We start from the raw sequence: 13072 nt of genomic DNA on the forward strand, positions 1-13072 counted from the left end.
TCAAACTCTCCTATCATGGGGAAAAGACAGTGACCTTATCTATGCTCCTCATAATTTTACAAAGATCTATAAGGTCACTGCTCAGCCTCTCACATTCTGAGAAAAAGTCCCAGCCTACCTAGCCTTTCCTTATGACTCAAACCCTCCATATCCATCAACACACTTACATATCTTTTCTGTAGCCTTTCCTACGTGACATCCTTCCTATAGCTGAATAACCAGAAAGGCACACAATACTTCCAGTGTGGCCTCACTAACAACTCAAACAATTATAACATGACATTGCAACTCTTGTAAATGCCCTGACTGATGATGCAAACGTGCCAAATGTTTTCTTCTCCGTCCTGTCCAGTCATTGTGCCTTTCCAATGACAGCTATTTCTGTGTCATTCACCCTTTGTTGGTTATGGATGGATGTCTAAAATCCTGCTGGATCTAACATCTGGTAATGTGGACAAGCCCTGGTCAGTTAATGAGTGCCTGTGCCACAGGCAGTGGTCAGGATATCCTGCATGCAGTGCAGTGCTAGAGAGCAATGGTCTCAAGCTTTTGCTGTCCAGGAGTGTGTCCCAACTTACTCTGGATCTGCTCTAGCTGAACTGGCAAGGTGATCGAGGAGCTGGGAATGCCCTATAGACAAATGTGTTAGCTCCCATGATGGAGTGTCACAGAATTCAAGCAGACACAAGTCTGAGCCAGTTAGTTTATTTTCGAAAATACAACTGTTAGAAATTCAAGCTCTCCCATAGGTCTGGGTCTGTGCCATGAGTCAAGAGATGGGAAGCCTGAAACTATAGATAACCAGAAACAGAAAAAACCTACCTCCTGCCAGGACAGGAAGCAGATTAAGCATAAAATCTTTCCCAAATTTAACTATTTTTAATATTGAGCCAGTTTGAAAATTAGAGAAACAAGATAGATAATTTCTTTATACATTGTGCAAATTGAATCCGGTATCAGTTACATTGCCACATCTACACACATCAGTTTGTAAAGACTCTAAGAGGAGAAGGTTGGGGCAGTCCTGCAGGATGTTAAAGGAACATTCAAGGTGTCCAGCCAGTGGCCATGTGGCTCAGCAGCCAACATAAACAATGCAACAAAAATCAGCCGATCAAATCAACTGAGGATGACACTCTCAGTCAGTCTGAGACAGACTCGATTGTTCTCAGTCAGTCTGGCACAGAGCTTGATCGTTCTCAGTCACTGAGCCCAGGGAGGGAAGGAAGATGTTATTATATTCAGGGAGGGGTAGAATACTGTAGGGAAACCTTCGCTCATGCAGAGTACAGAACTGGTGCTTTTACTACATTGGCCAGTGGCAATGTCAATCAAAAGACCAATGGCAATGAAAGGAACACCAAGGTAATATAAAATACAATAAACATCTGTTGCCTTACAATACACAAACCAACAGTTAGTAACATTGGATTAAATAATGAACGAACCTATGAATGTACAAAAGGGCTAACAGCGGTCAGCCAGACAGGCTGGTACTCTCCAGTAACTGCCTTTCCCCTGTGCAGCCTGGCTGTGTGGAGTAGTGTTTAGGATGCTGCTCACACAGTCTGGAGCTGGCCAGGACTATGTGCTCTCTTTGGGAGGGGGAGGGGGAGGGGGAGCGGGTGGGGACTGTGTGCTGGTGGCAGTTTTGATAGAGTTCAGGGTCTTGCTGAGCCAGGAGTTTTTGGTGGCTTGAATCTCGTTGAGCAGAGTTCCCCGGTGGTGCTCCAGCTCCTGTTAAAAGAACATACAACAGAGAAGGAATTCAGCCCCAAAATCACACATGGGGGTGGGGTGGGAACACTCAACACAATTGTACTTGTACACATATTGAGTAGATAGAGGCAGTGGAGAAAGAGAGAGAGAAAACTTCAGAGAGGGGAAGAGATAGGAGAGAGAGAAAAGAAGGAGAGGGGGAAAGACAGGAGGGATGGAGAGGAGGGAGGGAGAGAAGAGAGAGGGGGAGGGAGAGAGGGGGAGAGATAGGACAGGGGAGAAGGGAGAGATAGAGAGAGAGAGGGAAGGAAAAGAGAGAGAGAGGGAGAAATAGGAGAGGGGGAGATAGGGGTGAGAGGGGAAGAGGGAGAGAGAGAGAGTGGAGAACAGAGAGGGACTGGGGAGGAAATAGAGAAAGAGAGGGAGAGAAATGGAGGGGAGGAGAGAGGGAGGGAAAGGGGAGGGGAGGAGAGAGGGAGGGAAAGGGGGAGGGGAGAGGAGAGAAGAAGTAGAACGTAAGAAATAGTGAAATAGTGAGAAAGACAAAATGTGAAAGAGAGAAAGGGAGCAACAGTGAGACATGCAGAGACATAGTGAAGGAGAGTGAGTGAGGAATAAAACAGGGATGAGAAAGACTGAGATGGAACTTGGCTGGAGGATTGAGACAGAGTGGAACTAAGGGTGTGTCAGACTTGGAGAACGAGAGAGAGTGAATGTGACCACAATGAGATAGGAGGACATAAGCGAAAGGAAGAGAAAGTAAAATAATAGAAGGAGGATGAGGAAAAATGAGATAACAAAAAACGTGAGAGAGAGAATGAGTGAGGACAATGACTTAGAGAGAATGTTAAAAAGGGTTAATATGCAGGAGAGAGGGAGAAAGGGAGAGAAAGGAGAGAGAGGGGAAAGAAAGAAGGGAGAGGAGGTAGCCTTTCACCAGTAGCTGGTTCAGCTCTTACCTCCCTGTTGAACTGGTACCTGTATTTTGCATTTAGCCTCCACGAGCTGTAGCTTGGTTTGTGCGAGTTCCAGTTCCATCTCTCTCAGCTGTTTCTTTAGGAGTTCCTTCTCTTCATCCACATCCTGGTGCATGTTGGCCTGCCCAGGCTCTGGGATCAGCTCGCCGTCCTTTCTGAAGAGCTCGCAGCACCGCTCACAAGTCAGCACCTTACCCTGATGGTTGAACAAAGCACTCCATCAATAGGCTCTCTAATTTTGAAAGGCAGAGCTAAAACTTTCCCACCCTCACACTCTCCCAGGTGAAGGGACGTGTTCCAGAGCAAGAAGACAGAACTGGGCAGTTGGGAGATGACTGTCCACACAGCAGCTGCGAAAATCCAGAGATCTCTGAATTATGAGTTACTGAGACTAGGAATCAATTAAAACTCACAAACCAAAACTGTTACGGCTTTATAGGTTTGACAAGTTTTTTTTAAAAAACATGTTACAGAAGGAGAGGGGAGAGAGGGTAGACAGAGAAAAGGAGAAGATAGTGGGAGAGGAAAAGGAGAGGGTTGATTGGATGGGAAAGGTTCAGAAGGATAAGTGGGCAAATGGGACTAGCTTAGTTGGGCAACCTAATCAGCATGGAGCAGTTGGGCAGAAGGGCTTGTTTCCGTACTACATTACTTTGTGACTAATTTTTTTTTAGGTAAAGATATAGAGGATACAGAAACAAGATGGAGAGACGGATTGAAAATGGAAAATATAATTCTGGGAGGTGATAGCCTTCTGTTCCTGTTGAGAACTGGAATGCACTGGCAGAAGGGGTGGTGAGACAAACAGAATTAGTGATGCAGTAGGGATAAAGCGAGATTAATGGCTAAGACACTGAACAGCAGGACCCTGGATGAATGCTCCTCTGTATTGCAGGATTTAAATCCATTCCCAGATAGGCAACTCAGGATGTTTTCAAAAATTTAGTACATCCCTTGGGTTCAGAATTACACACACACACTTGTGTCACAATCCCGTCCATTTCCTCTACACAGTGGCTACAGTTTTCCTGCACACAAGTACGGACTGCCTCATCTGACAAGGTGCTAACATCCTGCACACAAGTACGGACTGCCTCATCTGACAACTAACATCCTCAATCCAAGCTTATGATAGAAGGAAGGTCATTGATGAAGCAGCTGAAGATAGCTTGGTCAAGAACAATGTTGTCAATAACTCCTGCAGTGATGCCCAACGATCATAATGACCTTCCTTTGAAAACCACTGACTGCAATTTGCCAGACTGGATGGTAACAAGCTGTATTGGATTTGTCATGCTTTTTGTAAATGCCCTGGGGAATGTTCCACACTGTCAGGTAACTGTACTGGAGCAGCTTTACTAGAGGCATAGCTAGTTCTAGAGCACAGGTCTTCAGTATTACAGCAAAACCCTTTAATGTTTCCAGTGTTCTCAGTTTCTTGATGTTATGTGGAATGAATCAAACTGGCCCGATACTATCTATCCTGAGCCCAACAAATTGATGCAATCACAAAAGTGGGTCAGTGGCTCTGCTTTATTGGGAGTTTGAAGGGATTGGGTATGTCACCAAAGACTACAAATTTCGATAGTTGTACAATAGCAAACATTTTGACTGGCTGCATCAGAGCTTGGTATGGAGGCTGCAATGAGCAGGGATGCAAGGGGTTTTAGACTCAGCTGGCTCTGTCATGGGCACAACCCTCCTCACGATCAAGAAGGTGGCATCCATCACTAAGGCACAACACCATCCGGCACGTGCTTTCTTTTCACTACCATCATTGGGGAAGAGGTTTAGGAAGTTGAAGATCCACATTCAATGATTCAGAAACAGCTTCTTCCCCTTCATCATTACATTTCTGAATGGTCCATGGATACATTAACACTAGCATCATTATGATCCCACCACCAAGAACATCCTTCCCTCCCCCCCCACCCCTGACCCCATTTTCTGCTGCAGGGTCTCCCTTGTCCATTCGTCCCTCCTCACTGATCTCCGTTCTGGCACTTATCCTTGCAAGTAGAACAACTGCTACACCTCCTCCCTCACTACCATTCAGAGCCCCAAACAGTCCTTCCAGGTGAGGTGACACTTCACCTGAGAGTCTATTGGGATCATATACTTCCGGTGTGGCCTCCTGTATATTGGTGAGACCCGACGTAGATTGGGGAAAACGTTTTGCCAAGCACCAAAGCTCTACCTACCAGTAAAAGCAGGATCTCCGATTTTAATTCCATTTCCCATTCCCATTCTGATATGTCCATCCATGGCCTCCTCCACTGTTGTGATGAGGCCACACATATTCAATTTGGGTAGCCTCCAACCTGATGGCACGAATATCAATTTCTCGAACTTCCAGTATTTCCCCCCACCCCCTCCTTTCCTTCACCATTTTCCATCCCCTTTTCCCTCTCTTACCTTATCTCCATGCTTGCCCATCACCTCCCTTTTCTTTCTTCCATGGCCTTGTCTCTTTTATCAATTTACTTCCCAGCTCTTTACTTCATCCCTCACCCTTCAGGTTTTACCTATCACCTAGTGTTTCTCTCTCCCCCTTCCCCCACCCTCCCCCCACCTCTTAAATCTACTCCTCAAGCTTTTTTCCTCCAGTCGTGCCAGTGGGTTTTGGCCTAAAACGTCGAATGTATCCTTCTCCTAGATGCTACCTTGCCTGCTGTGTTGCTCAGATTTCCAGCATCTGCCGATTTTCTCTTGTTTTTCATTATTTCTATTTTTTGCACCATTCATTTATTGTTAGTTTATGCTAATTTTATATCTTTGCACTGTCAAATATCCTTTTCAGAGTACTGAGATGGATTATTCACGGGAGCAAATGGTCAAGCCTTTATCACTGACATGTTGAGGATGGGATGTTCTTGGACCTTTCTCCTCCTGTGAGCTACGTAGTTAATAGTCCACCACCATTCACGACTGGATGTGGTAGGATCCCAGAACTTTGATTGGAATCATGAGTTGTGAGATCACTTATCTCTGTGTGTTTCATGTTGTTACTGTTCAGTGTGCACCTAATCCTATATTACAGGGTCACTCGGCTGCCATCTCATCAGTATTGGCTATACCTGGTGCACCCCCCAGTTAACCCTTCTCCATTCCTCCCTGCACCATGGCTGACAGTATGAAGTTACAGATTTCTGCTATGGCTGCTGGTCTACAGTGCGGCACAACAGCGAGGGTGATGGGATTGTCTCCAGAAGGACTGTATAGTAGTCACTTCCAGCAATTCATCTGCTACAGGTAGTTTGCCGAAGGGAGTGTTAAGTAGGTGTAAACCACCTATTGTTTCACTCACTACCTGTCAGTCATAGAGAAGTACAGCACAGAAACGGGCCCTTCACCCCATCCAGTTCATGCTGAAACCATCGCCTACTGCCACTGATCTGCACCAAGCCCATAGCCCCTCCATATCATACTATCCACATACCCTTCCAAACTTCTGTCAAACATTGAGATCAACTCCCATGGACTACTTGTGCTGGCAGCTCATTCCACACTCTCACGACCCTCTGAATGAAGAAGTTTCCCCTCATGTTGCCCTTAAACTTCTCACTCTTCAGTCATAACCTCTGATTGCAGTCCCATCTAACCTCAGTGGAAAAAGCCTGCTTGCACTTACCCTATCTATACCGCTTGTAATTTTGTATACCTCTATCAAATCTCCTCTTAATCTTCTATGTTCTAAAGAATACAGCCCTTAACCTATTCAATCTTTCCTTATAACTCAGGTCCTCCAAAGTTGGCAATATCCTTGTCAATTTTCTCTGCACTCTTTCAACCTTGTTTACATCTTTCCTGTAGGTAGGTGACCAAAACTGCACACTATACTCCAAATTAGGCCTCACCAATGTCTTATACAACATACCATCTCATCTTCTGTACTCAATACATTGATTTATGGAGGTCTTTACAATCCAATTTCTCTGTGATGCCACTTTCAGATAATTATGGACCTGTATTCCCAGATCCCTTTGCTCTACCATACTCCTCACTGCCCTACCATTCACTGTGTAAGACCTCCCCGGTTGGCCCTACTGAAGTCCAACACCTTGCACTTGTCTGCATCAAATTCCATTTGCCACTTTTCAGCCCATTTTTCCAGCTGATGCAGGTCCCTCTGCAAGCCATGATAGCCTTCCTCACTGTCAACTACACCGCCAAACATGGTGTCATCCGCAAATTTGTTGATCTAGTTCGTCACATTATCATCCAGATCATTAATATAGATGATGAACACGAAAGGACCCAGCACTGATCCCTGTGTCACACCGCTAGCCACAGGCCTCCAGTCAGAGAGGCAATCCTCTTCTAACCACCCACAAAGCCAATGTCTAATACAATTTACTATCTCATCCTGAATGCTGAGTGACTGAACCTTCTTGATCAGCCTCCTATATGGGACCTTATCAAGTACCTGACTAAGGTCCATGTAGACAACATCCATTACCTTGCCATCATCCACTTTCCTGGTAACTTCCTCGAAAAGCTCTCTAAGATTGGTTAGACATGATCTACCATGCACGAGGACATGTTGACTATCCTTAATCAGTCCACGACTATCCAATACTTGTATATCCCATCCCTTAGAATACCTTCCAATAACTTTTCCACAGCTGATCTTTGACAACTGGCTCAGAGCCCCAATCTGATAGCAATTCTTTATCAACCACTCTCTGTGAGAAAAATCGTCCCCATTGAAGTTTCTTCCCCTCGCCTTAATCCTATGCCCTCTTGTTCTTGATACCTCTAGAGTCGTTGATATCTGGAAGGTGCTGCCAGAGCAGGTGATGGAATCAGATACAATCACAATGTCTAAGATGCTTTCAGACAGACATTTGAACAGGCAGGGCATCTCCTCTTTTTATGCCTCTTGTAATTTTATGTACTTCTATGAGGTCACCCCTCACTTAGCCCCCTTCACTCAAGGAAAAACAGACCCTTCCCAGCCTATCTAATCTCTCCCCATAACTCCAATCTAGGCAACACCCCGGTGAATCTCCTCTGCATTCTTGCCTCTGCAACTACATTCTTCCTGGCCAGAACTGCACACAATACTCTCAGTACAGTGTAACCAATGTTTTGTATAGTTGCAAAATTACGTCCCAACACTCTATGTCCCAATTTATGAAAAGCAAGTATGAAATACACTTTCTTCACCATTTATTGAATCCTATTGATCTGTGTTGGCATATTCAGAGAACCGTGCACTTGAATCCCCAGATCCCATTGTTTATCAATATTCCACAGCACCCTTCCATCTACAGTATATGCCTCCCTCATTTGACTTCCCAAACGGCAGTCTCACACTCGTCTGGATTAAATTCCATCTGCCAATCCTCTTTTCAGTTTTCTATCTCAGCTATATCCTGCTGTATCTTTAGACAACAATTCTTCCCATCAATTTTCATCAGCACCAATTTTCAAGTCATCTGCATACTTACTAATCATTCCTCCTACACTCACACCCAAGTTGTAAATGTAAATTTCACATGGAAACTCTGAGGGATGTTACAGTTGTTGTTAATTTATTGTCAACCCGACACAACAGAGCAGAACATGACATGACCAGAGAAGCTGTACACAGTCATGTCTGAACTGAAAGCCTCATACAGTCAAAGGAGACAGTTTTGTGACTTCAGAAGTGGTAGGAACAAAGAGAAAGAGGTCCGGTTGGTCAGGCTGCAAAGGGGTATGAAAGCAGAGACACAAAGATGGACAGCTTTCAGTAGCAACCAATTTAGGATTCACAGAGTTTGGTACATTATTCGATACTATGCATAACTGTAATCATTCATTTGTTTGTTTTGTGTTGTGTCGTATCATGTGGGCGATCCTGGTCGCCCATGACCATGATTGTGCTTGGCAAATTTTTCTTCAGAAGTGGTTTGTCATTGCCTTCTTCTGGGCAGTGTCTTTACAAGATGGGTGATCCCAGCCATTATCAATACTCTTCAGAGGTTGTTTGCCTAGCGTTAGTGGTCGCATAACCAGGAGTTGTGATATGCGCCACCTGCTCCCATGGCTTCACATGATCCTGATTTGCGGGGGGGGGGGGGGGGGGGGTGTGGTCAAGAGTGACCTGTAGGCTAGCGGAGAGAAGGAGCGCTTTATCCCTCCTTTGGTAGAACAAGTCTCCACCCTACTACCCTTGTAATTACTAAACAATTACATGTATATAGGTGATCATATAAAAATTATAAGTAAGCATGGAAAAGTTAAACTACAAGGAAAATGCTAGAAAAATAACAATTCTACACCTGAATCCAACAGAGAGGATCTGCGGAGAAGTGTTTTCACTAGAAGGTGGTTGCAATCTGGAACACACACCTAGAGGAGGTTGCACAGACAGAGACATTTACAACATTTAAGGAGAATCGTCACACACACGTGAATTGCCAAGGCATTGAAGGCTATGGACCTAACCTAAGTAAATGGGGTTAGTAATAATCAGTAGCATGTAGTGGGCTGAAGGGCCTGTTTCTGTGCTAACAACTCTTTAAACGGGGGTAAGAACAGTTGCAGCTGGGTCAGGGAACCTCTCTCCAAAGTGATTCCAAATGCTGTCAGCTTGTGTGTGCCGAATAAAGGAATTATCCTCTCTGGTGCTTTTGTTAACAGTCACAACAGCCTTTTATTGTTTCTGGGGAAGCCTCGGAACCCCTGCGGCTGTACCCAACCAGTGTTACCAGGCTCAGACTCCTGTTGAGAAGGTAGCAGGGTTGTCAAGGCAAGGAGCTGAGTCTATGACAGAGGCTGTCCTGGACCAACACAAGAACCAGGTCGGCCCTGCAGGGGATCGGGGTCACACTTGGATATGTGCAGAAGGGGAACATTCAAAGCCAGTTTGTCAATAGGGGTCACACGTACCTTTACCATCTCCAGCTCCTCCTTACTGGCAGCTTGCTGCTTCTCCAGTCGTGTGCTCAGCTGTGAACAGATCTTAACAAAGAGGAAGGATCAGTGTTGGTCCTGTTACACAACAAACGGAAGACAGAGGCCATGGAGGGAGAAGGGGAGGCAAAAGAGTAAAACCACATCGAGTCTGGACCGTAGAGCTTAGATAAATGAAGGGCCATCTCAACCAATCATATGAGAACCTAAGGGAGGCTGGCAGTGTAGATGTTGAGATGAGGTTACCAGCAACAGAGCCACGAACAAAAGATATCACAGTAACAAAATAAGGGGGCCAGTCATTTAAATCTGAGGTGGATAGAAATTTCTTCTCCCAGACAGTGGGGACAGGAGCTGTCTGCACCGAGGAGATGGGATCTGGGGGAAAGGAGCTGTCTGCACTGAGGAGACAGGTCTAGGGTAAAGGAGCTGTCTGCACTGAGGAGACAGGGTCTGGGGTAAAGGAGCTGTCTGCACTGAGGAGACGGGGTCTGTGGTAAAGGAACTGTCTGCACTGAGGAGACGGGGTCTGGGGGAAAGGAGCTGTCTGCACTGAGGAGACGGGGTCTGGGTGAAAGGAGCTGTCTGCACTGAGGAGACGGAGTCTGGGGGAAAGGAGCTGTCTGCACTGAGGTGACAGGTCTGGGGGTAAAGGAGCTGTCTGCACTGAGGTGACAGGTCTGGGGGTAAAGGAGCTGTCTGCACTGAGGTGACAGGTCTGGGGGTAAAGGAGCTGTCTGCACTGAGGTGACAGGTCTGGGAGTAAAGGAGCTGTCTGCACTGAGGTGACAGGTCTGGGGGTAAAGGAGCTGTCTGCACTGAGGTGACAGGGTCTGGGGGTAAAGGAGCTGTCTGCACTGAGGAGACGGGGTCTGGGTGAAAGCTGTCTGCACTGAGGAGACGGGGTCTGGGTGAAAGGAGCTGTCTGCACGGAGGTGACAGGGTCTGGGGGTAAAGGAGCTGTCTGCACTGAGGAGACGGGGTCTGGGTGAAAGGAGCTGTCTGCACTGAGGAGACGGGGTCTGGGTGAAAGGAACTGTCTGCACTGAGGAGACGGGGTCTGGGTGAAAGGAACTGTCTGCACTGAGGAGACGGGGTCTGGGTGAAAGGAGCTGTCTGCACTGAGGAGACGGGGTCTGGGTGAAAGGAGCTGTCTGCACTGAGGAGACGGGGTCTGGGTGAAAGGAGCTGTCTGCACTGAGGTGACAGGTCTGGGGGTAAAGGAGCTGTCTGCACTGAGGAGATGGGGTCTGGGGGTAAAGGAGCTGTCTGCACTGAGGAGACGGGGTCTGGGTGAAAGGAGCTGTCTGCACTGAGGTGACAGGTCTGGCGGTAAAGGAGCTGTCTGCACTGAGGAGATGGGGTCTGGGGGAAAGGAGTTGTCTGCACTGAGGAGACGGGGTCTGGGGGTAAGGAGCTGTCTGCACTGAGGAGATGGGGTCAAGGGATGAGGAGCTCTTTAAACCCTATTTTATTGCTCTAACCACAGGGTTTAGAAGGTCCAGAAGAAGGGAGTGGAACTTCGGTCTGACTGGTTCATAGCTAATGGTCCCAAAAATATAGAGAGATTGGTGTCACCATCCACCTTACCCGACCCTCAGCCCCATCAGTGTAACCTCCGCCCCTCAGCCACCAGTGGTAATGGCCCTGTGTCTGAACTGTCTGCGGGCGATGGTGTCTTTCTGTCAGTACCTGCTTGTACTCTGAAATTATAGCACTCGTCTTCTTCACCTCCGACTCCGCTTTCTCCAACTCTCTGCGGAAAACCTCCTTGATCTGTAATGGAAAATCCAGAGGGAAGTACAAACCTGCATCATCCTCTGAGGTTTGGTCAGTGCCTCACTCCCATACCCACGTCCTGTCCTCTGGTCTCCTTCCAACAGCAGGGCCAGACTTTCCCATCCACAGCCCTGGCCCAGGGACTCTCTCCCACACCCAGGTCTGGCCCTTCCACCCACAGCTTTTGCCCAGGCCTTCAATCCCTCAGCTAGGCCTAGCCTCACTCACACACCTAGGCCTAGGTCTTCCATCCACATCCCTGGCCCAGGGTTTCACTCTCACACCTACGTTCTCTTGTAGAAGCTCACTCCCACACCTTGTCCAGGCCTCACTCTTACACCCACATCCTGTTCTAGGGGCTCACTCCCACACCTTGTCCAGGCCTCACTCTCACACCCACGTTCTCTTCTAGAGGCTCACTCCCACACCTGGACCAGGCCTCACTCTCACACCCAGGCCTGACTCTTCCATCCACACCCGTGCCCCAGGGTCTCACTCTCACATCTGCTCAGTCCCACACTGAGACAAGCCTCATTCCTACAGCTCTGGCTCAGGGTTTCCCACCCTCACTCAGGAACAGCCCTGGCCATTACTTCCTCACCAGTCGTGGTCCCAATTTTGATCCCAAGGCCTGACAGAGGGTGGAGCTTAGTCAAGATGGCACAAAATGACGACTCCTTTGCTTGCATCTTCAGAAACAGCTCAATTTTCATCTTTAGTATCTCTATTTTTCCCTTTCAGGGTTCTTTTGAAGACCCTGACCTGGAGTTACACACTGACTTCGGTTCTTTGCAGGAATAGGACCTGCTCTTGGGGTGTCACGACTGGCCATTATCCGACATGCCAAGCGTGCAGCCTAAGAGTTCGGCTTGCCTTTGGAGGCCTAGGATTTCGGGGCTCTGGAGATGGGCGGAACAAAGGTTGATGTCCCTTTTAACATCGTAAAGCAGCAAGTTGTTTATGTCTCCCCTCTTGCTGTGAAACAGAGACATCTCTTTCTCCCTTATTAGGGAGAGAGAGAGCTTGTGGTATGTCGAATACCGGGTGAACAAGTAGTCTTTGGAGTACTGCAATTCTGTGTCTTTGCTGTTGCTTTGCTCACGCTTGAGTGTTCGGTGGCAGGTGCTGACGCTTTTTATTGCCAGTGGGGGGAGGGGGTATCGTTGCTTGCTGTCGCTTTTGCATGGGAGGGAGGGGAGCTGGGGGGTATTTTGGGGTTCTAACATTTAACTGTCATTCATTCTTTGGGGCACTTCTCTGTTTTTGCCGATTGTTGCGAAGAAAAAGCATTTCAGGATGTGTATTGTATACATTTCTCCGACATTAAATGTACTTTTGAAACTTTTGACCCTACCTGGGCTGACTCTTCCTCCTGCCTCCTCTTCTCATCTTCTGTCTCCACCAACTTCTGTTTGGTCTGCAGGAGCTCTTTGTTGAGGACATCTGCTTTGTCTTCAATCTGTGCGAAGGATCATGGCTGGGTCAGTGATGAAGGTCCAGGTATTCCCAGCGCTTCATCCAACCCTCTCCTGCACTTCCTTCCCACCCCTATACCTTGCTACTTCAGACTGCAGCACTCGGCTCAGAGAACGCAGGTCTTAGCTCTGGGTTGGAAGGTTATGGCTGGTGTGCATTCCAGTCTACCAGACCTCAATCCCAGCACAGAGGACTTTTGACTTGGTCCATCCATTGGC

At 47.3% G+C, this 13072-nt stretch overlaps 1 protein-coding gene across 8 annotated transcripts in view; it reads right to left on the reverse strand.

Moving 5' to 3' along the window:
- Nucleotides 1-689: 689 nt before the first annotated feature.
- Nucleotides 690-13072, reverse strand: part of LOC140206146 (rab GTPase-activating protein 1-like) — a 568372-nt gene continuing 555989 nt past the window's right edge. For all 8 annotated transcript variants that reach the window (XM_072274372.1, XM_072274373.1, XM_072274374.1 and 5 more), the window contains 5 exons: nucleotides 12733-12837; nucleotides 11292-11375; nucleotides 9576-9647; nucleotides 2698-2892; nucleotides 690-1737 (listed from right to left, as the gene is read on the reverse strand). In XM_072274372.1, the coding sequence (XP_072130473.1) occupies nucleotides 1585-1737; nucleotides 2698-2892; nucleotides 9576-9647; nucleotides 11292-11375; nucleotides 12733-12837 (609 nt within the window). In that variant the 3' untranslated portion in view covers nucleotides 690-1584. The remainder of the gene's footprint in view (nucleotides 1738-2697; nucleotides 2893-9575; nucleotides 9648-11291; nucleotides 11376-12732; nucleotides 12838-13072) is intronic.

Source organism: Mobula birostris, chromosome 12 (genome assembly GCF_030028105.1).
Source record: "Mobula birostris isolate sMobBir1 chromosome 12, sMobBir1.hap1, whole genome shotgun sequence".
NCBI lineage: Eukaryota > Metazoa > Chordata > Chondrichthyes > Myliobatiformes > Myliobatidae > Mobula > Mobula birostris.